The 26,538-nt window shown below is 39.8% G+C and overlaps 1 protein-coding gene across 2 annotated transcripts in view; it reads right to left on the bottom strand.

Moving 5' to 3' along the window:
• Nucleotides 1-1,238: 1,238 nt before the first annotated feature.
• The window catches only part of slc4a4a (solute carrier family 4 member 4a), a gene marked incomplete at its 5' end in the record, with an annotated part of 68,499 nt that continues 43,199 nt past the window's right edge, over nucleotides 1,239-26,538 (bottom strand). For both annotated transcript variants that reach the window (XM_080432750.1, XM_080432749.1), the window contains 19 exons: nucleotides 1,239-1,778; nucleotides 3,756-3,835; nucleotides 4,859-4,952; nucleotides 6,800-6,958; nucleotides 8,822-8,995; nucleotides 10,798-10,866; nucleotides 11,350-11,422; nucleotides 14,829-15,007; nucleotides 15,407-15,571; nucleotides 16,055-16,168; nucleotides 16,767-16,952; nucleotides 17,496-17,566; nucleotides 20,364-20,638; nucleotides 21,271-21,404; nucleotides 22,876-23,050; nucleotides 23,497-23,595; nucleotides 24,161-24,315; nucleotides 24,777-24,864; nucleotides 25,335-25,492. In XM_080432750.1, coding sequence (XP_080288876.1) covers nucleotides 3,792-3,835; nucleotides 4,859-4,952; nucleotides 6,800-6,958; nucleotides 8,822-8,995; nucleotides 10,798-10,866; nucleotides 11,350-11,422; nucleotides 14,829-15,007; nucleotides 15,407-15,571; nucleotides 16,055-16,168; nucleotides 16,767-16,952; nucleotides 17,496-17,566; nucleotides 20,364-20,638; nucleotides 21,271-21,404; nucleotides 22,876-23,050; nucleotides 23,497-23,595; nucleotides 24,161-24,315; nucleotides 24,777-24,864; nucleotides 25,335-25,492 — 2,412 coding nt within the window. In that variant the 3' untranslated portion in view covers nucleotides 1,239-1,778; nucleotides 3,756-3,791. The remainder of the gene's footprint in view (nucleotides 1,779-3,755; nucleotides 3,836-4,858; nucleotides 4,953-6,799; nucleotides 6,959-8,821; nucleotides 8,996-10,797; nucleotides 10,867-11,349; nucleotides 11,423-14,828; nucleotides 15,008-15,406; nucleotides 15,572-16,054; nucleotides 16,169-16,766; nucleotides 16,953-17,495; nucleotides 17,567-20,363; nucleotides 20,639-21,270; nucleotides 21,405-22,875; nucleotides 23,051-23,496; nucleotides 23,596-24,160; nucleotides 24,316-24,776; nucleotides 24,865-25,334; nucleotides 25,493-26,538) is intronic.

Genomic DNA, 26,538 nt, shown 5'->3' on the forward strand with positions numbered 1-26,538 from the left:
CACTGTCCCATTCAAAGAAACTGACATGGATTTGATATTGTTCCTAAATCTCTTGTCAGAGATCTTCACATGGAATTCTGTCTAGATAATTCTCTTATAAGCCACTTAGGTAAATCATTTTGTGCAGCACAAGCAATGTACATGATACATATGCATTCCTAGCAGGGTTCAATTTGTTAAAAAAAAGGAAAATAAAAAAATAAAAATAATATAAATACATAAAAAACAGAGGGAGGGGGGGCTCTTTCTTTCTTTTTGCATTATTGTTTTGGACAAATTTTGACAAGGTTTCCCAAAATAGGGACACCAGGGTTAATGTGGTTAACCTTAACTCTTTAATTAATTGTTAAATTGTGATATTATCAAACATGAATATCTAACATATCAGACAGACTACATCAACCAAATGGAAATGCATGTATTCAGTCTTGACTAGAAGCCAGGATAAAACAGATCCCCACCGGCCATAAAAACTGACCAGAGGGGGGTATATCAAAAGCAGAGGCATGGACCCCCATCCATCCAGCAAATCAAACCCTGATTCCTAGTATTGTGAAGTTTGGCTGAGGACCATGGGACGGTTATGTAATAGGACTGTATTCTACTCATCGAACAAATGCACAACAAGAAGAAAGAATAGAGAATCAAAATGTGCACAACAAAAACAAAAACAAACAAAAAACATTGCCGTGTATGATTTTAGTTTAACAAGTAATAAAAGCTTTTAAAAACTGAAAGAAAGATTCACACACACAAAACAAAACATTTATAGAAAGAATATACATTGTTTCAATTAAAACTGCATCAAAAGAATGAAAAAAAGATAACCAGACAACATGCCATGTTAATTAACTGTTAATTAACTAGCAAGATTATAGATACACTATTTTGTACATTTCTATCTCTTTAGTAATACAACAAATGTCCTGAAATAAAAGGTACTTGAAAAGTTAAGGACAGGCAGAATAGTAGCGATATCAAAAACCCCATGCTGCATCAAAAATCAACATGTAGCATTTCTTTATTTTTCGTAATAAGCCTTTAATCTAGAACAAGAGGTAGAGCTACAAAATTATTACTTTCCTGCTACAGGAAAATGTAATTACAATAATATTTTTTTATATAAAAATTCAAACAGAGTATATATATATATATATATATATATATATATATATATATATATATATATATATATATATATATATATATATATATATATATATTACTAGGGAGGGCAATCCATGGGAGAGCCGGGTTCGAAATCCCGGGCGTTACACATGCATGGTCAGAGATGGCTGCAGCATTTTCTATCCATCCGTGATATGTGGGAGACATTGCATAGAACAGCAGTAAGGAATTACACCTATCCAGTGTTTAAGTAAGCGAGACACCATAGAGTACAGTCGTGAGAGAAGGGGGGGAAAAAAAACGTTGTGAGGAAGAGGGGAAAAAGCACTCCGTTCTCTTCATTGTTATCATAACTTCATTACCTGTCCTTCCTCTCACTACCCCCCTGTATTTTACTCTTCGTTGCCACTCGTTCAGAACAATGTCTTTGTGATCATGGAACAAATATTTTAAAGAAATAAGAAATACTTCTTGTGTGTGGTTCACAATCTGCCAGGCAGGGAGGAGGCAGTGGGGGGGGGGTCAGGGGGCTTCACTACAGGGAGGTCTCGGACCCTCTGCCCTTCCAGAGGAATCTGTTGTCATCATTACTGTCAGGGTCCATGTCTATTCTAATCTGAGGCACAGATTTCAATGGACTCAGCTCAGGGCTAGGAGACAAAAGGAGAAACATTGTTAGCACATTTTACAATCAAACACAGATATTAGAGTTGTCTTTAAATGGTGACCATTCATGATCATTACACTAGTGATTCTCAAACTTTTCAATTTCAAGGACCCCCCAGGTTGATATGCATTAGTCCCAATTGAGTCCCCTCCTTGAGTCTTAATCTGTCTCTGCTCGGTTTGCGTGCCGGCCGACTGTCGGTTCTGTGAACCGTGGGGTCGGTTGGGGGGGAGGGGGGGGGGGGGGATCCTTGAGTCCTAATCCGTCTCTGCTCAAACTAATCTAATCTCATGAAATATACTTGAAACACACTAGACTAATCCACTAGATGACTGCATTGGTCACATCTGCTTTGAGCTATAATCTAAATGCTGGTGGGTTGTCTATGTCTCTCCCCACCAGCTTCTTCAATATTGTGAATGAACAACTTAAGCCCTATCCCTCCCCTCCCTTTTTCATGTTTTTTATTTATTTATTATATATTATTATTATTATTATTATTATTATTATTATTATTATTATTATTATTATTATTATTGCTATTATTATTATTATTATTATTATTATTATTATATACATGCACGCGTACATACATACATTTTAGGAAACATACATTGTAGGGACCTTAAAAACTGGGTCCATCAACCAAAAACGGGTCCCAGCCTCTTGTTTGGGAAACACTGATCAAGTACATCAAAAAGAGGTGGTTGTCCACCCCAGGTGTACAGTATACTGTACTGTATATCACTCTGTACACACGTTTGTCCACCAGAGGGTGCTGAAAACGCCAAGTAGGTTGGTGCCTTGCATGGTTCTACAACACTGTGGTCAGACTAGAACAGTGGTTCTCAAAGTGTGGTCCATCATCTGTTTAACCCCGTAAGCCCTATTCAAATATGTATATTTTATTTTTAAAAGCTCACAACATGTCATGATGCGATGTAACTTGTGAGCTTGCATATCGTCTATTTCTGATGTTTGGAAAATGTGAAAATGATTATCTTTTATCTCCCCACCTACAGTAGACAGTTACTAGAAGACTAATCTGTGAACCCATCGGCAAAAAAAAGGAAAAAACTAATCGCGGACCTCTGAATCTGTCTTGACAGATTACTAGAAGACTAACTAGTAGTGGTGCAACAGTTAAAGTAATTGATTTAATCAATTCTAAAAATCAATAATTCAATCTAATAATCGATTCATAATTAATTGGTCCCTATTTTGGGCATGTCAAAAAATTATAAAAAATTTACTTTCAAAAATGGTTAAAATAGCTGATCTACAAGCTCACAATGCATCGTGATGCAATGCTTTGTGAATTAGAACATTACCTATTTTCACAATTATTAGACAAAGCATAACATAGGCCTGAAGTGGTTAATTCATTCATTGTTTTTTTAAACACAATTATTTGATTAATCAACAACGTTTTGATAGAATAATCACTAGGAAAATAATCGATAGTTGCAGCCCTAAACTGTAGCTATATAAATGCAAGTGCAAGACCATGGATGATGAGTACAAGATGTTTTATGTCTAGTTCCTTTTGTCTGAATGCAAAAAAACAATACTTCTGTTTCTACACTGCCAGGAGATCAAGTTGTGAGATTATAGGATAAGTACAATTCTAAATATATCCTGACAATCACTTTGACACGCAATGTGAAGTCCATAGTGAATATAATATCAGGATTTAAACTGAGGTCTTAATCTTAGCTAAGTATATTCTTTTAAGATATACAAGCTTCGTGCCGCGCTGCGAGCTTGTACATCTGCTATTTTTGTAATTTTTAGAAAAATCTTGAAAGTGTTTTAAAAAAAAATACATCATTTTTAATTGCGAAAAAGCTTTAAAACTACTGATTTCGAAAGGCATTTGTAGAATCGGTCTCAGGTCTTAATGGGTTAAAAACATGCTTGACCAACACAACATAAGGAATGGCCTGTCCCCAGGTCTCACCTGGACAAGCAGTTATCCTGGTAGTAGCGGAGCTGCTCAGCACGATGTGTGTCTGTCGAGGAAGGACAGGGGCTTCTCTCCTGTGGACACAATGACAAACATTAGTTCCATGCAACTAACAAGTATGCTAACGTGTTGCAATGTTGTGTGCATCAGTGGTTCTCAGCCAGGGGTCCTTGTGGGGGGGGGGGGGGGGGGGTTTCCAGGAGGTCCCCAGTAACATTTGTTAATGCAGCATCACAATCATTTCAACCACTTTATCCATATGTTATACTGCACGGTACTCTACACTTCTCTTTTCTAAAATAGCTGTCATTCTGTGCCTAGAGCAGCATGTTTACTTATATTTACCATAAGGTCAGCAATTCAGTGCTACTGCTAAATTAGCTACTAATTAAAATCTTCAAATGAAACCACTACTGTGTATACAGTATATAGCCTACAGTATGTGTATATTACTTTTACTTTATATTTTTTACATTGCGTCCTGAAACAAATGTTTTAGAAGATATTTAGCCAGAGAAATAGGTACATTAATTAACAAAATACAGTATGATGATACACAGCAAATTAAATTAATTCAACTCTCAGAGCTAAATTAAAACTCAGGATGTTGTGTATATCTAAGATATAAAGTAATAAGAAGGGTCAGCATCTCCCTTGTGAAAAAAAATATGGGAAAATATCAAAAGGCTATCAACAACACAACACTGTAGGTCAGTGAAAAAAGAAAGAATGTTAGTGACACATATCAAAAGATTTCAAAAGGGGACAGAGAAATCATGAATGAAATAAATCAACAATATTAATTCAAATGCAGAGTCAGGAACACAGTGTAGGCCTGATAGAAAAGGAAGGAGAGAGAGGAGAGAGAGAGAGAGAGATAGAGAGAGAGAGAGAGAGAGAGAGAGAGAGAGAGAGAGAAATAAATCCTGTTAGTATCATGCAGTTAAAGGCAAGTGGTGAAAGGAAGGAAGGAGTCACGGGCCATCGAGGTGAAACAGAGAGCCACCACAAGCCCAGTGAGAACAGGAAGGGAGGAAGAGGAGGAGCTTGAAGGTGGCTCCTCCATTGGCTGAGGCCGGCGGTGCGCGTCTACTCACTGTCGGAGGCCTTATCACCTAAGAAGGGCTCTTGTTCCATCATGTCCATGGGGATTTTAATGCTGGGCACTTTCTCATTGTAAGGGTAGTCGGACTGTTGGGGAAGAGAACAGAGATGTACTGTACACATGCTGAACCTGGGTGTAGCCAGTGGCACATTCCAAGGTGCCTTCATTGATACACCTTTTTTACACTGCCCTCGTAGTTCTCTGACAGGGTCTGTACTGTAATATTAGGGTTTTTTTGCACACCACCATTAAATAACAACATATGAAGCAGTGGTTAATCAGGCAAATCAATTTGATCAATTATACATTAAATCGTTTAGAATGTCTTCATGTCAATTCGTTGATATATAAGAAATTAAAAAAAGATAGACCAGTTTTGCCGGTTAGAGGTCTAAATGTCTTTTTCAATATATTTTGGGATATTTGCCCAGCCCTATAGTGCAATGCAAACTCTATACAGAAAGACCCCAGCAGAACTATATTAATGTGATTGTGAGGCAACCGTGCTAACCAATGAGACACTGTGCCACCCAAATGCACACTCAAAATCTGCAGAATAGATGCAAACAACCTGTCAAATCCAAGTAGGGTTTCTGCATTCTGTAGGTGCTTATTGACCATATTCACACATATCCTCCCTCTGGCCATTCATTTTTATCGACAGTAGGGATATGTTTTATCCTATTCTGTTCAGACTGAATACATGCATTTATTTTGGGAAATGTAGACTGCCTGCTATGTTTAATATTTATGTTTGATAATGTAATGTAATATAATATGATAATATCATATCATATCATATCATATCATATGAATGGCATGCCTATTTTGGGCATATTTGTCAAAATTGGTACAAGAAAAGAAGATCTGCTATTTTCACTATTTGTAAACTCCCAGATTACTCACTGACCAGAGGTCTGATCAGAAGTCCCCTTCAGGACATCTGATGTCCACAACCAGACATCTGACCAGTCTGTTTTGGTCAGCGTTGGCATCACTAGAACACATCTTCCATTGAACAGCTCCTGACTTAAGATTGGCAGTCACTGGGTCAGGGTATCAGGCTATTATCACTTCTTTGTATCACTGAATATCACTGATATTTCCAACACAATCAGAGTATTATCGCCCCTCAATAAGAACATTATTGCTCCTTAATAATAGGGGAGAATGCATGCCATCATCATGCCGACTGTGAATTAATTGCTTACATCACGCTGTCGCACTCAATCTGAACAGATAGGCCTTTTCATATCATATCCTATCGAACAGATGGGTCTTTCATGGGTCTTTCAAGTCATTAAAATGAGAAAAAAGCTGGGGTCCTTGTCTGTTTGGAGGTAGTCCAACATTTTATAACTTGCATTTTTAGGTCATTATAATGTAAAAAGAATAGTAATAAAAAAAAAGAAAGAAGAAAATAGCAGCTCTATTTTAGAAATATTTTGAAAGTGAAAGTTATAGTGGTTAAGTCTGTCTGTGGGTTTTATGAATATTTAGCCAATGACAAGTATTAACAAGACTTGTAACTAAATAATAACTACATTGGAACCATTGGAACAGTGGCTCTTTTTACCATTTACTGAAAAGTAACGGTTTGTGACAAAAGATGTTTTCCACTGTGTGCCTGCGTGTGTCCCTGCGCGTGTGTGTGTGTGTGTGTGTGTGTGTGTGTGTGTGTGTGTGTGTGTGTGTGTGTGTGTGTGTGTGTGTGTGTGTGTGTGTGTGTGTGTGTGTGTGTGTGTGTGTATGTGTGTGTGTGTGTGTGTGTGTGTGTGTGTGTGTGTGTGTGTGTGTGTGTGTGTGTGTGTGTGTTTAGGGGGTATCAGCTTGTCAGCGGGGGCTCCAAGGAAAAAAGGTTGGGAACCACTGAATTAGACATTATGGCATGAGAGGTTTCACATCATACGGTGTAATATGTTGTTGGCCTTACATCCACGTCGCTGTCTATGCTGCCCCTCTTCTTCTTCTTCTTCTTATCGTCTTCCTTCTTCTTCTTGTCCTTCTCTGGGATGACGTCGTCCAGAAAGCTCAGCTCATGCTGGGAGAACATCCAGTCCATGGCCTTCCTCACCGCCACCAGAGCAAGGATCTGAACGGAGACAAGAGAACATAGTCGTTTGAAACCTTGTATCTCCACATTTCAACTTGTTTTGTTTTGTTTTCGTAAATGTCATGCAATACTTCATCGTACAAGAGCGTTGTTCGAAAATAGTGAAAATAGCAGATTTACAAGTTCACAACGTGTCGCATTGCGAGCCTTTAAATCTGCTATTTAACTATTTTGTCAAAAATGTTTTGACATTTTCTAAAAAAAAAACGTTTCACCTATAGCGGCATGCCAAAAATAGGGATTGATTATTAATAGATCATTTTATTAAATTGTTGATTATAGATTATTGTTTTATAATCAATTAAATCGATTAGTTTGATTAGCTGTTGTACCCCTACATGTAGAACACTGAAGGTCAGAAAGCACCTCCTACAATTGTCCTACTGTACATGCAGCAACTCTTCAACATAATTAACAGTGATTTTTTTTACAATGAATTCAAATAATTAAGCTTTTCTCTTCCATTCTGGAGATTTTTTTTTTTTAAATAAAAAACATGTCTGAACAAATTTGTTAATGCGGCTCTCAGGGTTTAGGTAGCCTGGGATCCAACCTGATTCACTACGTTCGGCAGATTTTTTGTAATTTTTTTTCTCACTTCGCTTATCAGTCTGGCCAGCCTGCCTATTTGACTCGTATTTCAATTACGTAGGCAAGTCAGGAAGTGACTCGAGTTTTACATTGGACAACACTGGTCCCGCCCCTCCCTACAGACTAATCAGAAGCCGCGAGTCGTTTTCTCCCGTTTGACATCCAGTCTTTCATATCTGCTGGACAGTTAACTAAAGAGGACACATTACTAGTAAGGTTGTTGGGCTTCACTGGGAGAGATAATTGTGTATTGTCTGCATAACAGTGGAAGGAAATCACGCTCATATTTATAATTTTGCAAAGGGGAAGCACAAGGAAAAAATGATTAGATTTAAAATTGAACATTGGGGCACCCCACAAGTTAGGGGAGGAAAATCTCCATATGATACAAAAACCTACTATTTTCAGACCACTGCAAAAGCAGTCCCAGATATGCCAACCCACTCCTGTAATCTATTGGCAAGAATATTGACAATGTTGTCAAATGCTCCACTCAAGTATTCAAATGATACTGACCATAAATGACCCTGACCCATAAATATGCAAAAGATTATTACCGCCGTCATTAGTCCATGTCTCATATCAGCTCATGGAGAACACAAGATAATGTTTAACAAGTGAAATATGATTAACAGAGCCAAACCATGTCAAGCTGACTCATTTGTGCTTGCTTTATTTCCGTTATGGAGCCCATAACAGAACAGAAATTGCATGCATCCCAAGACAGTTTTTAAGTGGCTTGATTCAATATTTAGATATTTAATATTCATTTGATCAGATGCCCCCCCATTCCCCTTCTAATGTTGTCCTTCTAATGAATGGAGAGACCTTCCTTTTTCGATGGGGCTTACTGTATCTGGGGGGGGGGGGGGGTCATGTCTGATCAAATGAATATCAAATATCTCAATATTGAATCAAGCAACTTAAAAACTGTCTGGGGTGCACACACAAAAGCCAAAGTAGGAAATATTTTATAGTGAAATTCCCATGTAAACTCTAAATACTTTGATGTATGAGAAATACAGAAAATTGCCTATCTACAAGCATTGCATCGCGTCACGTTGTGAGCTTGTAGATCTGCTTTTTAAAATGTTTTATTATGAAATATTTTGATTCGATTTTATTTTCATATTTGAAAGATACTTCAACACATATAATGACAAAATACGGACACCAGGGTTAACATGTTTAAAACTGCTGTCATATGTGTGCGTACATGTATAATGACTATAGATATATTATGTTCCTTACCATGACTGGGAATATAATGGCAGCCACGGTGGACTTGAGGACCCAGAGCATAGCAAGGCATAAGACCTGGATGAAGGTGAAGAGGTGGACCTTCCTGAGGGGAACATGGCGCAGGTACACCAGGTCTGGCTGATGCTTGGCGGGCATCATCATCAGCATGATGCGGTCCATGAACTGGAGGAAAAGGGAAGAGCACATACGGTAAGCATGAAACAACGGAGTTCATGCATGCGCTAACTAAAAGTGACAAAATAACTGAAACACAAAAAAACTAAGATGAACGATGCAAAACTAACTAAAATGAAATTGAAATGCATGTAAAAAACAAATTCACTATCCTATCTGATGCCATGCATTTTTTAGACCAGCTTTTCATTCAGCTTTGATGAATCAAGGCTTTCCTGAAAAATTTAAATTAAAACTAACTAAAAACACAACTAAAAACTAAAACTACTTATCCACTCATTAAACGAACTAAAAACTGAACTAAAACGAATGAATATGTCGAAACTTTAGTTGAGTTGAACTGTTGAACTTGGGAGGGTGGACGTAAGACCTCTGGTTTCTCTGGTGTCCTATAGCGTGGTTTACAAGTAAACCCCTGACAGGGAAATGGTTTTCACACTTCAGCTTTTGCTGCAACAGACACTATCACTAAAAAAGAAACCTTTTTGCACCATTGAATCCTCAGAGGCTTTCTTTTTGTTCCCACTTACAGAGGGAGGGGGAGAATCATTCAAAACATTCAGCATTCGTTTCTAGGGCCGCTGCTATCGATTATATTCTTAGCAATGAATCTATTTATTACTTTTTCAATTAATCAAATAATCAAGAAGCATGTATCTTTCTATTTTTTATATATCAACAAATCGATTAACCACTTAAGGGTTATTTTGTACTTTGTCGCACAACGTTTTCATGCAAAAATATGGAAAAGAGACGCTCTACAAGCTAACAACGCATCAAGATGTGATGCATTGTGAGATATTAAATATTTTTTTCTTTATTTTCTATTTCAAAACTTTTCACTTATAATGACATGCCCAAAATATGATTATTATCAATCAATTACTTTATTAGATTATTAAAAAAATATATATAATCAATTAAATCAATTAGTTTAAATAACTGTTGCACCCCTATTCATTTGGTACTCAACTTGTCAATTGTATGATCCATTACATCCTAAAGAATGAATGGGTTGAAATTCCACACAGTGTGAGACAATATTAACCCCTTCAACCTCGTTGCCCGGGGTCTCCCAGGGGTCTATACTTGGACTCCAAGCTCGTGGATTTCCAAGAGCTTGAGAGATCTGCTATTTTCAGCGAATGTTCGCCCATTTTCGCAGAATGTTTGCTTATTATAACATGCCCTGAATAGGGACGCTACAGTTGATGTGGTTAATATAATGGAGTCTTAATAACCGGCATCCAGGTGAGCACCCACAGAGAAAGCCAGAGGTCTGAGCCTGAGGACACTGTTCAGCTCCACGGGCTCCTTGGCCAACTTCTATTAATAATCAACTTGACTTGATACCTGCACTCTGGCTGACAAGCTGCTCACAGCTGCGCTGAATTGGTTCTGATCAAGCTTCTACTATAAATAGTGGTCAGTGTTCCTCAAACCAGGATAGCTGTCCTTGGTGCCGTGGAAGGACACAGTGCTTGGGCGCAAAGTGATACACTACTTGTTTTACCCGTCTAGGAATGTGATACAAAACTAACACACTAACACAGTGTTGTTTCTTATTTACTTGCTAATAACTACTTAGGACCTCAACTTTCTGCTTCCATTTGTGTTTGCAATTTGCATGGACAAATACCCAAGACCGGGAAGGATTTGTATTTTGTACTTTTATGTTTACGTCCCCCTTCCCGCTATTGTAAAAAGAATCACTGAATAAACTGTATTTGAGCATTGGAACTGCCTCTGCGTTGCCTATCTGTGTTGGTAACAATCAGTCTTCACAGTACCTGTACTCCATTGAGAGACGCCACTCCCATGTAGAGGAATACTCCATACAGCACAGGCATAGGAATGAACTGGAAGGCAAAGAAAAACATGGCTCAGCATTTTTCACGCTAATATTTGGGCTACAATAACATGTACTTAGATAAAAAGCGTAGATTTAAATGATAAGAGATCGATCACTTTCAAAATGCGTAAGTTAAGTGTCACATCGTCCAAACACTTAAACACTTGACCCATTTTAACCCTCCCTTCATAGGGACCCTGCGCAGTGTGATCTCCCATTGATTGACACATAAACGCAAAGAATAAGCTGAGATTTGATGAAAATTATAAACGGGTTTCGCAGTTAAGTTCAGATGGTAATGGTCAATGGCTGTGTGCAATTTCAGAGCAAAATTGCTCCAGGCACTGAGGAGAACCGGACAGCCTCACCATGACACCATGCACCACGCACTACAGAGAGAGAACGCACTACAGAGAGAGAGACAGAGGTTTGTCAAATTATAGGAGGATAGGTTGAAAATAGGTGACGTGCTCCTTTAACACAGCCTTACCTTGAGAATGGGAGACATGAAGACAGACAACCCTGTCAGAAGGAAGACCACCACCCCAGTGAGCCTCTGCTCTCTAGAACCACAGAAAAACAAAGTACATGGTTTATCAAGATATTATCAGTTGATCAATGAGTCTTTGACAGTCAATGACAAACGTTTCCATATTTGCCATACATACAGTAATATATAGTGGACACTGACAGTAAATGTACATTTACTATATTTCTAGGAAATTACCCCCGGGAGTGAAAATCATATAACCCTTTGAATATTTTTTATTTTCTTTCTTTTCAATACAGCAATGCGTTGTCATTAAAAAGGAAATGCACTTTTGAATACTATTTGTATTTATAAAAGCAAGTACTCCAGTACTTTAACTCAAGTACAACTTTCACCCGTTAGTTGAGTAATGTTTGACCAGGAGTAGCTATACTTTGTCCACCACTGCTACAGTATTATGTTACACACCTGGTTAATGTTCAACAGGCCTACAGCAGTGGTTCTCAACCAGTGGTCCTTGAGGGAGCACCAGGGGGTCCCCAGCAAAATGTGTTAATAGTGTCACAATCATTTTTAACCACTTAGCTTTGGCTATTCAAAAATAGCAGATATACAAGCTCATAGCGCGGCACCGAGTGCCGCGCTATGAGCTTGTAGATCTGCTATTTTTGAAAAACCTTGAAAAAGTGTGCATATCTTTGAATATTCATATTTCTTTAAGGCGAAAATTAACTGATATCTTTGCTTCTGGGGGTCCCTGGCACAAAACATTTTCAAATGGGGGTCCGCGGCCAAATGTATATCAATTTAGGGGTCCTTGGCATGAAAAAGGTTGAAAACCGCTGGCCTACAGTAAGACACACACTCCTGGTGTTGCTCTGTGTCTTACCAATGTATCTAATGTTGGAGGGAAACTATTCCAGTGTTGAACATGTTGGGGGGGAAAATGTTAATGTTCTACAAAGGTGGATTACGTTAACCCATTCAATCCAGGAACGCATCTCTGTCATTTTAGATTTCTTTGGCTATTTTTCAGAAATGCGATTTTTCAAAAATAGCAGATCTACAAGCTCATAGCACATGAGCTTGTATATGTGCTATTTAAAGAAAATCGTGAACATTTGTGCAAATCTTTGAATATATGTATTTTTTAAAGCAAACATTTTTAACTTAAATCTTTGCTTCTGGGGGGTCCCTGGAACAACATGTTTTGAGATATCATGTTGTAGATCTGCTATTATTGAAAAATGTTGAACATATATTTTTTGGGGGATTTATTTCAAAAAACTGTTAGGATTTAGAAAACATTTTTAAGAATCGCCTCAGGTCTTAATGGGTTAAGGGGCCCTTGACATGAAAAAGTTTGAGAACCACTGATTATAGCAACATACTTTTCTTTTCTTTGTAGAAAAGACATTTGTAGAATCCCCAGAAGCAAAGATTTGAGTTACAAATGTTCACTTTAAAACATATTTAAAGATTTGCACAAATGTTCACGATTTTTTATTTCTTATTGCAGATCTACAAAAGTACAAGCTCATAGCACGGCACTATGAGCTTGTATATCTGCTATTTTTTGAATAGCCCAAAGAAATCTAAAAAAATGACACAGATGCGTTCCCGGTCTTAATGGGTTAAGCTACAGTAACATTTACAGGTTCTCAGCCAGTATGGGCAAAGCCAAGACAAGCACTGAGTTTCTTAGAAGTTCACGCTTGTTCCAGGCTTTGTACGCCAGAGGTTTCCAACCTTTTCTGGACAAGGGCCCATTTGAAAACCTGGAAAGCCTTTGTGGCCCACCCATCTGACCACTTGACACGGCAGCCATTCGGCTTTAAATATTAATCATCCGAGTTTTGACAATTATCCTGATGGCCCACCAGTAGGAATGGTGGTTCTACACCAATACTGTCCTCAGTCCCTCCAGCAGGACATGAGAGGTTGTTGGTTCAGCTTACAGCTGGAACAATCAGGAGGCTCATCAGGTGGCTCGTAAACAAACCAAAAGTATATTTTAAAAGTGTCTTTGGAAGTGTATGCAATGTGCGGTAACTTGCAGTAATTGATTTGCAAGTTGAAAATGGCATTTATTTGAAAGATTTTGCCTATAATGACGCCATGGTTAATGGAGTTAAGTAAAAATGTAATAACTTATTCAATTCAAATTACATAATTTAGTTTTTCATGAGTTTTTCATGAGCAGATGCTCTTATGCATGTGTTTCTACTCTTATGATGGCCATCCGGGGTCAGATTTACTCATATTCAACTCGGGGATTGATTGATAGACTAATAATTTCCTTCCTATTTCACCCTAAAATGTAAGCCAGGTTATCAGCAGGAGGAACACTCTCAAAACAAACAGAGCCATGTGAGAGAGTGAAACCAAGACAAGGGCTGGTTAGACAGAAAACACTGCAAGCACACACTGCAATATCCAGAGTGTTAACCCGTAAGGGTTACACCTTACACTCTTTTTCTTTTGTTTTTAAGATATTTTTGGGGCTTTTCGGCCTTTATTTTAAACAGGGAGAAAGTGAAGGAGTGACATGCAGCAAATCCACCGCCAGATTCGGGAATCAAACCCGGGACACGCTGTCAGGCATCAAAGCCTATGTGGTACCCGCCATGTAATCTGCACCCCTATTATTACCCTCTAATTAATTAATTAATTAAATTAACAGGCCAACATTTGGTGAAAATAAGTGAAAATTTGCCTAAAATAACAGATCTACAAGCTCACACAGCATCGCTTGTAGATTGGCTATTTTCTGCTTAATGATTTGGTGTAGAGGGAAAGGAGGGGACCAAGTATAGACCAATGGGGGACCAATACAAAACGTATTACAGCGTTTAAGTGGTTAACACTTAGAACTCGGCATAATCCTATATTAAAATTGGCTTAAGGGAGTACGGGCCGGCCGGCGGACCTCTGAGGTTACTCTGACTCTAATCTGAGTTCCCAGAAGTTTTCACCAGCTCTCGCATACAACTCTGACTCAGACATAACCGTAAACAAACCCCATACGCCCATATATAGGCAGGGCCACGGCCACGTCACTATGACTCAGACACAACCATAAACAAACCCGCGCATCGGCAAGGACTCGAGGGAGTGCGGTGCCTGCCGCCGAGTTGTTCGGGTATGTGGTTGCCCAGAACCGTCGATCCGAGCCATGTGTCCATACATAGGCATATATGGATAACCAGTTGTCCAGAACCGATCCAACCAATAGGCCCATATATGGACACGCCAATATACAGGGCATGGGCATATACTAATGACATCAGGGATCTCCATATATGGGCACAAAAGGGACACAGACAGACTCTAGATGTATCCATATACGGTATATAGATATATAGATGAACTCTAGTAATCCTTAAAGAACCATAAATTATAATCCATTAATGATTCTGAAGTCTTAGTAAACTGAGACAGAGCTCAGTCCCATGTATAGTGTCTCGTGCTATGCCTACCTCACACCCAGGAATTTAGGCAGCTCTCCGGGGGCCGATGTTTCCGTCTCCATTTTCAGACTGTCGATGTGAGCTATGGAGATGACGGTGGCGGCCACGTACCACGGCAGGCCCATGAAAGAGCACAAGATCATCAGAATGGCCACCCAGAACAGGTCCAGGTGGTAGCCTGCCCCTTTCTGACACACACAACAAACACACAGAGTGGACAGTTGGTTTGGGGGCATCTTGCTCAGGCATGGATATAAAATACTGCATCAACAATTGCAATTACAATTTAGGAATTTAGTAGACACTCTTATGCAGAGCTACTTACAAACGTTTATTGAACTCTAGCCCATAAACAAGGTAAATAAGCACATAAATAGAGAACCGGTAGGGCCTCAGAGATACTATGATACCAGGTAAACAAACCTAACATCTGTCTAAAAAACGAGGTAATCAATGACCTTGTGTAGCGACCCCGCAAAAGACCCAGACATAACTAGCTCTTCTTGCACCCTCATACAGAGCATAAATTAAGCATTAGAACGTTGCGTTGCGGAAAAACGCAGCGGTCTGAATTACCGCTTACACACCCTCAGTTTGTGTTCCTTCCTGTTGACGATCACAGCGGTAATCTGTTGGTCCATGAAGAGCAGGATGGTGACCAGCAAGGCAGGCAGAGCTGACGCTAGGTAAACCCACCATGGGTTAATTCCTCCAAATGGGGGAACGAACCAGCCCCGGTGAGGACTTGTTGGCTAGAGGCGTGGAACACACAACAATATGGTTAGTGGATCAACGAGATTGAAGGAAGGGCTGATTTATACCAAAAAGTAGCATCTACAAGCGTATAGACCTGGTATTTTCCTTCCAGGCGTCGCTGTTATCAAATCACATGGGAATAGTCTTTTGCACATACTAAAATCTACTGTGTAAATTTTTCTTGTGTACAAATGTAACCAAATGGACCCATAAGGGTCATTTGTACTCTCTCAGACTTAGAAATGGATCATTGAGGATTGTACTGTGCAGCTCAATAAAAGCACACAGCGAAAAGCATTTGTACCTTTCATCAAATCACACATTTGTCCTAATAGTAGAGTAAACCTTGAGCATTAGTTTTCGTCTACAGTTCATGGCGGAAACATTTTAATGCAAATAATTTACATAAGACACAACAAGTTATAATTATGAAATCTATACTATTCCACAGCAAATAATGTGTAGACACTCTGACTCACCTTGAATTCAGTTGGCACAATGAGTTTCGGGGTATCCACTCCTACGAGCATATCAACACCAACGAAGATAAGAATGGCCAAGATAATGGCAAAGTCACTGATGAGCTTCCTCACCTAGAAAAAAGACCAACCCATATCTGTGTTACTTTTTGTATGTAATATTAATGATACAAATCATACAGTACTAAACATCAGTATTTTCCAATATTTTTTTCCAATTTAAAGTCCTCTCCCAACAAAGAGAGGTAATTGCAACTGTAATACCTGGGATTGGCAAATTGAATTCAGGAGGGAATCTCCCCTTGAACAGGGGAGATATTGAACGTATGAGCTTCAGGCAGTACTACTGTCTAAATGTCTCAATCGATGGCTAATCCCTGCAGATTTATTCATTAAAATAAATCCTGGATTGCAGCATTAACATCAATCAAGTCCATTTTTATCTGCACTTTTTCAACTGAAAACATATTTATGAAAAACAAGCATGTCAAGCAGCACGGTCATATGACGGAGCAACAGACAAGCTTGACAAAAGAAATTACCCACCACAGTTTTTCCGTACATATACTTGTATTGCTCCTAGTATTGATGATTTCTTGTATAGTATTGTATGTCTTGTATATGGAAATGAGCATTATTGTATAACTGTACCTCTGTACTTTTTGCAAACTGTTAATAAAGTATTCAATCAAAAAAACAGATTTATCCTTACAGTGGTGGGGAAGAAACGGCTGAACTTGAACTTCTTCAGACACATGGAGGTAGTGTAGGTGCCAAAGAACAGGATGAAGGACATCAGGGCAATGTCGGGGACAAAGTGACAGGCCTGGCCCACCAGCTCGCCTCCGTACTTCACACATTCAAGCTTGGTCAGAGATGACCATGAGGCATTCTCCGGCTGTAACAGAAACAAGCAAGCAATAACGTAATGGGCCAGTAGGGGTCACTGAAGAATAATTTAGTAGGTCTTTATTTGGCCTTTCCAGTATTAGAACAAGGGTTCACAAACTTCTCAGCTTGAGACCCAAAACTGAAATTTGGTGTCTGCCCAGAAACTTGGTGCCACACGTACAAAAATATATTATGAATTTAATGACATAATAAGCCCTATTTCAAAAATTGTGAAAATAGCCGGTCTACAAGCTCACAATGCATCGCATCGCGACGCATTGTGAGCTTGTAGACCAGCTATTTTCACTATTTTTAAAAAAAATTTAAAGGGGGGGGGTCCAAATACGATTCGGGGGTCCTTGACATGAACAGCTCATTTCATTTAAAGCTCATTTTAAACAAGCTTAGTGCTTTATGAGCCTTCCAGTTTAGTAGGCCTAGACCTTGTATTGTGAATTTGTACTGTTGTCCTCATGTCTTACTAAATAAAGTACATCAATCAATCAATCAACATGTTGCAGCAGAACCACTGAGCAGTAGAAGGACTTACTAAATCCGTGTTGTTCCAGAACCAGACAGAGGTTCCTTCCAGAGGATCACCGATGACGTCTGTACTGTTCTCTGTAAAAAACACAACAGACACCAGCTCTCAGCACATGCTGTACGACCCAATAACAACAGTTACACACAAAACAAGACAGGCTCTAATAATAGCACAGCTTCGTGTGGATTTCATCATGTCATCATGTTGATATGAATAATATAACGGTCCCCACTCCTTTGGGGTATTTTTTGGGTCAGAGTAGATTTGCAAATACGTGGGATTTGTCCTCTGGATTTAGCTATTACAGTAGGAACAGTGGGCAAGGGCCATTACTACAGCACCTGTGGAGTTGTTAAGGATTAAGTGTGTTGCTCAGGAACACTTGGACACATAGACCGGGGCCGGGGGGGGCAAACCGGGGACCTTCTGTTTCTCAGACGGCCTCCTTACCCATTCAGCTATGGCCTCCATGTTGCTATGATGTCATATTGACCTCCAAATATGTTGTGTATTAGTTATTTGCCTCTCCGTTGACTTCCAGTATAAATTTAAGTCAAAAGAAAAAAAAGTTGAATATTTCAAAAAAGTATAAAACATATGAAAACTATTTGGGGATTTACTTCCCTGGCTTACTGGCATTGGCAGCATGCATTCGGCGCTGATCAGGCCAGTGGTTTGCAATATTAGCAGACAGACAGACAGACAGACAGACAGACAGACAGACAGACAGACAGACAGACAGACAGACAGACAGACAGACAGACAGACAGACAGACAGACAGACAGACAGACAGACAGAGACAAGACTGACAGGCAGACTCACTCCATACTGTAGGGGTCACGCCACAAAAATTTAAATGTAACTCTTGTACAAATGTCTGTTGTATGTTGCTTTACATAAGGCATACTCAATTACTTTTTTATCAAAATGTACCAATGTACACAAAAAGCTATTTCAGTGTATTTTAGGAGCATTTTAAAACATTATTATTGTGATATAATACTATATGTGGTTTGATTATCTGATTTACTGCCCAAAGTACATCAAGGACTGGGTTCATGCCTGTCCTTTTGACTTTGCTGTTTCACAAGCAGTGTGGTTTGTTGTGTCAGATGCTCCCCAGTCCCCACGCCACGAGAGGCCAGTGATGACTTTTTCACAAACTCAATATTTAAAGACTCAGCTCAGTGGTCAGCAGCCGTTCAGAGTTTACTCTGCGCTGGCATGTCGACAGCTGTCCTCTCCCCTAGTGCACTACATGGAGCTGAAAATGTGTTCGCGCGCGCGTACTTGCATGCGTGTGTGCGTGCGCCGAGTGTACCAACAGTGTGGTACTGTCAGGAAAATCGTGAGTGTCAAATCAGCCCTTCAGGGTATATTTTTTTGATCAATTAAAGGTAGTGTCAGTGATATTTCTTGCTATGTTATGATTAGATGTTCAATTACATGTTCAATCACAGGGGTCTCCTCGTCTCTCCATCTCTTTAATAAACAGAACATTTATTTTCAGGTGGGTTGCCAATTTCAGCCAGTCAGGAGAGAGTACCCCTTTATCAGCTTCAATTTTATAGTGTTGCGGCTCCAATTTTGTTTGTGTCATCACTTCCTATTTCACTTGTTTATCCCCTCCTCCTGTATGAGTTCTTTCTCCTGATTGGATAAAATTGGTATCCGACCTGAAAGTGCATTTTCTGTTTACCAAAGAGCTGGACAGACAGGGAGACCCCCCCCCCTGTTACTGAACACTCACTCCATAACAATCATTGCTATCAGGATATAGAGCTATTTAACACTCATTTTAACAAAAACATTTCACTTATACTGCACCTTTAACACTCAGGATTCTGCAGTGACAGTGGAATCCTGAGCGTGCGTGTGTCCGTGCATGCACGTGTGCGTGCGTACGTGTTTGTGTGTGTGTGTGTGTGTGTGTGTGTGTGTGTGTGTGTGTGTGTGTGTGTGTGTGTGTGTGTGTGTGTGCGTGCTCTGAAGCAGCAGGGGGTTAACAGTGATCCTGGGCCCCCCAAACTTTACATTTCACCATTGAGACGCATCTGGAAGGGCTGGCTCTGTTCCACTAATCATTTATTCCACTCCGTTTGGGCAGACAGGGGGTTTATTTGTTATCCAGCCAGCTCTTGTAAAAACCCAATTACTGTCATAAAAGTCCTTGACCTGGATCAAAGAAGTGCCAGGGCCAGGCCTGAGCCATGTCAAACCCCGACATTTAGTTGACCGTATTCTTCTGAGCCCTATATGAAGTTTTGCTTTCGTTTGTTCTTTTAGATTTATTTACCCAGGGTAGGTATGCTGAGTAAACATGCTGTTTTTCAGCAACCCCATGCAGTGGTGGAAAAGGTACTCAAATTCTTTACTTAAGTAAAAGTACCAATACTGCAAAATAAAAATACTCTGTTGCAAGTAAAAGTCCAGAATTCAAAATTTACTTGAGTAAAAGTACAAAAGTATTGGCATCAAAATGTACTTAAAGTACCAAAAGTAAAAGTACTAAAATGTTTGAAAATAGCAGATCTACAAGCTTGTAGCTTGTAGATCGGCTATTTTCAAATAGCCTACAGTATGTATAAAACAGGGCTAAAGTGGTTAATGTATGTTTCATAATATCATAATTTATATCTGAAAAGTAACTAGTAACTAATGTTCTCAAATAATTGTAGTGGAGTTAAAGTACAATATTTGCCTCTGAGATGTAGTGGAGTAGAAGTAAAAGTATTGGAAATTGGAAATACTCAAGTAAAGTACAAATACCTCAAAATTGTACTTAAGTACAGTACTTAAGTAAATGTACTTAGTTACTTTCCACCACTGTGCACAAGTACATGCACATGTGGATAAAAAATGTGCGGTCTTACCTAAAATGGCCGGGGCCATACAGAGGCAGTCGTACTGCGTCACGAGGTTCTCCCTGAAGTCTGGATTGATGGGGTAGTGGTGAGCCATTTTGATCATCTTCTTGAAGGCATCGTAGATGAATATGAAGCTGATGAGCGAGGAGAAGCCTTCCTCCGTGAAGCGGGTGAAGTACTGCACCAGGAAGCTGGCGTCGGTGGCCACCAGAACCAGGCAGAAGAAGGCGGACCACAGGCCAATCCACAGACGGAACTCCAAGTAATCCAACGAATTCTCTCTTTAGGAACAAACAGAAAACAACCATCCACTGTTGTTAAGCCTCGTGATGGTGTCGAGCCTGTTTTAAGGGCCGTTCAAACCAAGCACTTTAACTATAATATATCTCTGCTGTCGGGCAGAAACCAGCTAACTACAAAATGTTCATTTATCAGGAAATGAAAAAACAAGGTTTTGTCCATCATTGATAAGAACAGCTGAATGGACCTCCAAGCTCACAATGAGGTTGGAGGTCAAAATGGTGTGGAGCCTGGAGTGCAAAACCAGCTAACTCCACCCCCCTTTGGTGGACTTAGCTGGTTTAGCAGACAGTTTGAGGATCCAATGGAGTTAGCTGGTTTTGTCAGAGGCGCTTTTTAATACTTTTCATTGGTTCAATATTTATATATTAACCAACACACAGACGTAAAGGGTGTTCATTAGCACTGATTGGTTTGAAAAACAAATTTAAAGATGAAAATTTAAAGCTGGTTTCTGCCAGACAGCGACGATATGTAGTTTTTTAAAAATCGTTCTTCTAACTCAAAGACAATGGTGAATGATGATATATTTATAGTTATCATTACATATTTTTTCTTGAACATTTTGTGACATGTGAAAAAAATGCAGCAGCCTCCCGCAAACATCACGTACTTGCTGAAATTGAAGAGCAGCCGTTCAAAGACCAGAACGGGGCCTGTGCTGCTGAGGATGGTGAGAGGCTGTCCACCCAGCAGGCAGAAGAGACCACCGGCTATCGCAGTTCCCAGGAAGCTCTCCAACACTCCCTGCACGCATAGAGGGACATATTCCATCAAATTCAAGCCACAATGATGATCACTGTTAAAGCCCTGTGCTGTTTACCCCTTTTTCTCCCCAATTTAGTCCTTAAGCCAATTCATTCCTCCCCCCACACACACATTTCCACAGCATGTGCTGCCACTGCTGTTGTATCCTACTGGCTCACCTGCCAGAGAGGAGCCCCCACCGAGAGGACGTATAGAGCCACCGCTCTACTGCTCCCGCCCAACACTCCCTGCTGACAGGTGCCGCCCCACCCCGTAGGAGTACGTGCCAAATATCACCCTCTCCACCCGGCTTCCCTCCCCCCCCCGGCCCGAACACAGGCCAATTCGTATTCGTACAGAGATGCTCGACAAAGCCGGATGCACCACAGTGGAGTCGAACCCCCTCGACTCCACGGTGGTGGCGCAGGTACTTTACCACTGCACTGCATCACCCGAGCGCAGAGGTTACATTTTCTGTCTATGGCGAGGAGTCGGGGTGTGCCGATACACTCATTTCACGATACGATACACGATATTGGGCTCACGATATTGATACGATACGATATATCGCACTTTTTTATTAATATGCGGGGGGGGGAGCTTATGAAAAAATATGGGGGGGGGGGAAGCAAATGCAAACAAACACTTCTGTTTTTGCATTATTATTGCAAAAAAAAAAAGGAAAAGAAAAAATATATGTATATTATACTGTGTATATTATTTTTTTCCCCAAAATGCCAAAACGATATATATCGTCACGAAAACGTATCGCGATATATCAGCCGGAAACGGTTGTGTGGACTAGGCATACACACTCGACACCAACTGAGATGGACAGAAAGTGACTACTGTGAGGACCTACCGAATACAACAAGTTTTAAACTAGCAGTTGTAGATCTAAAATGAATCAAGATTGCCTTGCCAGGCACAGGCTGCTGGCTTTGAGCCACCTGGAGCAGCGGAGCTCGGACTGGACCACAGCTCGCTCATTTGACTGACTAAGTCAAAGATATGACTAAGTCCCTCAATGAACACTGACCAGTGAGTGACTATTATTCCCTTAAACTAATGCTGAAGACATTTGACTTGCAAGCAGTAAGAGAAAGCACCTGCACTTTCCTTTGTTTGATGTTTTGTGTAAAGCACATTGAATTACCTTGTTATTGAAATGTGCTTTACAAATAAAGTTCAAAGTCATCAAAAATGTACCAGGCTCGTGTCTACTGTAAAAATGCTCATGGAAACTTTTTGTTTAAATTGGTAAATTTTCAAAAGCAAATTAAAAAGAAAGAAAAAACTAAGCAGCATCACAGCATTGGGTGGCCAATGGGCTGCATGGTGACAAAGATGATAGGAACCACACAGAAACATGGTTCCCTAACCTAATCTACAAGCTGGGACACCTTCGTGCGACGGAGTATAAATTAGGCATAACCTGGCCTATAATCAGCCATTACCAAACATGACTGACCTGCATGTTGTCTGTAGCATCTCCCAGCAGACCACCAAAGGTGATGGCATTTGTCACAGTTCCCAGGTAAATAAACAAAATGGCTGACAGGGCTTGGATGTGAAATGCATCTGTGAAGTCACTGACAAAGAACGGGATTTTCCTTTTGATATCAAGTATGAGACCACCGCAAAACCTGGAACGACAGAAGCAAACCACACATTTTGTTTATCAATATCCTAGGAAGCAGTGACAATAATAGCAACAACACATCTATTATTTTCTTCGCGATTATTCAGATTTTTTTTATTTATTTTTATATACATTTTGTTATTCACCGAATTGCACATTATTTTCATGCAAAAAGAATGAAAATAGTATATCTACAAACTCACAAGAGCTGTAAGCTTGTAGATCTACTATTTCCTATTTTTGAATTGTTTTGGCAGTTTTTTTTTACTTTTCACCTATAATGACCAAAATAGGGATTGTTTATTAATAAATAATTGTATTAAATGATCGATTATTTTTCAAATAATTGATTAAATCAATTAGTTCCATTAACTGCTGCACCCCTACACAGTATATCAGTAGGCTACTGTACCTCCCTATTATGTTTAGTTTGATGTCATGCAGTCATACCTGCCAGTCTTCTTTAACTCGTCTCCTATCTCATGACCCCCTCCACCTCCATCATGTGGCATGTCACCATTCATCTGTGAGCTGTCACCCCCCTTCTTTCTGAAACACACACACACACACACACACACAGACGTTTTATAGAAGGGAACTGTTTCACCATCGATTACATACTGTAGATATAGATTAATACATGAAAGCAATTACTGTAGCTACTGTAGGGTCCTGCAATTAAGTAGCTCAACTATCTTTAATTAAATAAGTATAATCATAGCTCAGTATCCTGAGCAACCATTTAATATGACCTCCCCTGGGTTCTGATTATGGTGATTCATAACTAAGCAGGAATGTACTTGAATGTCCTCACACTGAACGAATATCACAACTTTTACATGACATCGCCCTACACTTAGACCTAGACTAACAACTGTACACAGTAAAAGAGTTTTAATTTATCCATTTGTAACCGAGAGTGTACAAATGTAACCAAATGGAGCCTCTCAGAGTGAAATTAAGAGGATTTCACTGCGTATACAATACATACTTTACTCGTGTTACTACTGCTTTGAACGCACAGCCTGCGTAGCAAAAAAACAGAATTGCAGATGACAACATGAGAGCCACGTGTGACTACAAAGAGGCACTGTGTGTGTCCATGAATAAAGACCTTTTGTCAGCGGAGGGAATGGATTTTGGAGGTTCTATCCTGATGTTAGGGTCCCACTCTCCAGGGGGCAGCACAATCACCTCATCCAGGAACTCATCGATGCCGGCCAGCAGGTCGAGTCGATCCCTGGCCTTATACGCTATGTCATGGAAGATCTTAACAGATGGAAGCACAGCATTGTATTAATGGCTTCTTAACTGTGGTCAATCCACTTCTAATCCGATCACTTCAAAATTGCCATTCGAAAGGGCAATTCGTTTTATATCGGCAGAACAGGTCTTTTTTTTTTACGTATTGAAAATGTCTTTATTTCTTTGAAAATATGTAAGCTGAAAAGGAGGTGCCCCTCGATCCAGACAGATGTCTGTCCAGGCCTGAAAGTGTCACTTTATCTGCGCAAGGGAAGACAATCAAGTGAGACAATGCTTTTAGTACATTCTACATTGTAATGCTTAATCTATTCTTAATTGCCTGCCAGTGTCTCACACCAAAAACAGCTGATCTACAAGCTCACAACGGGTCACGATGCAACGTGTTGTGAGCTTGTAGATCGACTATTTTCAGTATGCGACACTGGCGCGCAAACCAAATATAAATCAGGTTTCTTAAGTCATACCTCATCCGTCATGAGTGTGGCAATGGCTCTCCCGATTTCATGGTATGACTTTCCTTTGCCTTTGGGTCCCAGAAGGATGAATAAAAATCTGAAAATGGCAAAAAGAAAAAGTATATTAATCAACAGGAGCACTTTGGACACTGAGTAGTCAGGAGTAGAGTAATGCATTAAAATACCTGAGAAAAGATGCATGGGTTCTGTTGAGGAAATCTTACTATTAAACTTTTATGTATAAAAAAAGAGGAAGAAAGGATGCCGAGTCAAAGTTTAATTGGAAGCTCCCAAGAGAAATCAGACAAGCAGGATATTGCGCATCGCGTTCTGAGCTTGTTGTGAGCTTGTAGATCTACTATTTTCAAAATTTGAAACATTTGTTATATTTTTGTAACATTTTAACAACATAAATCTTATATGGGGGTTCCCCGGCACCAAATATTTTCAGATGGGCGTCCACGGCCGAATACATATTAATTTAGGGGTCCTTGACATGAAAAGGTCTGAGAACCACTGCTACCGGGACAGCACACACTATGATGTTTCACCGTGCATCCTGGTTACCTGGTGGGAACAGGAACCTCTGTCAGGGCCCCAAGCATCACAGCGTGCTGCAGACGAACCAACGCCACAAACGGCGCGTCCAGGAAATCCACCTCCCCCACCAAGATGTTGGAGGCCTCAGCGTCTCTGGGTAACTTCTTCATGAACTTGTTCCTCAGCTGAAAAAAAAGCACAGAAAGAAGGGGGGGGGGGGGGGGGGAGACAGGGAGGTAGGGGAGGGAGGCGTTAAATGTTACGTTCACACCAGCAAGCTACCTTTTCCCTGGAATTAGACAAGAAATATATATCAAACACGACAATCAGTCTTTGGAATCCGAAACCTTCCCATTCAAGGCAAATACCAAACCAGGAGGCACCCGAGGGAAGGAGGTAAATGATTAGTGGCAACAAATCAGGGGTGGAAGTTTTTTTTTTTTCACTTAAAAGTAGCAAAACCACAATGTAGAAATACTCTGTAGTAAAAGTCCTGTATTGAATATGGTACTCGAGTAAAAGTACAAAAGTATTGGCATTAAAATATATGGAAAATACCTCAAGTAGAAGTACTCATTAGAAGTACTCATTATGCAGATTTATTAAAATCTTTCAAAAATAACCGATCTACAAGCTCACAATGCTCACTTACAAACACGCTGTAAGCTTGTAGATCGGCTATATTCGAATACACAAAGTATAAAATAAGGCTAAAATAGGGTTCGTGTTGTATAATGTTTTTGTAATAATAATTTATACGAAATAACTTGAAAATAAAGTTTTCAAATAATTGTAGCGGAGTAAAAAGTACAATATTTACCTCTGAGATGCAGTGTATTGAAAATTTACATCAAAGTACCTCAAATCTGTTCTTAAGTACAGTACTTGATTTGGATTTGATTTGACTTAAGTAAATGTACTTAGTTACTTTCCACCACTGGCATTTATGTGTGCGGTGGGCATGGGGAGATGGATGAGGACATGAAGAGAGACCTGCTGGAGCTCAGCAGGACATTAAGGGCTTGTTTCTGTGTCTCCAAGGAAATGCTGGTGAGCAGCTAGTCCATTATGTTCCTGTTTTTATCTTTACTGGCGTGCAAACTGAGAGAACTGCTACAGTATTTCAAAGTTGTTTCTTCAACGGACCCCTATCTGAAAAGGTTTTGTAGAGACCCCCCATAAGAGAAGATTTGTGCGTTAAATGTTTTCTCCAAATGATCCCAAATTGTTC

Source organism: Gymnoscopelus braueri (assembly GCF_963280865.1).
Source record: "Gymnoscopelus braueri genome assembly, chromosome: 7".
Lineage (NCBI taxonomy): Eukaryota > Metazoa > Chordata > Actinopteri > Myctophiformes > Myctophidae > Gymnoscopelus > Gymnoscopelus braueri.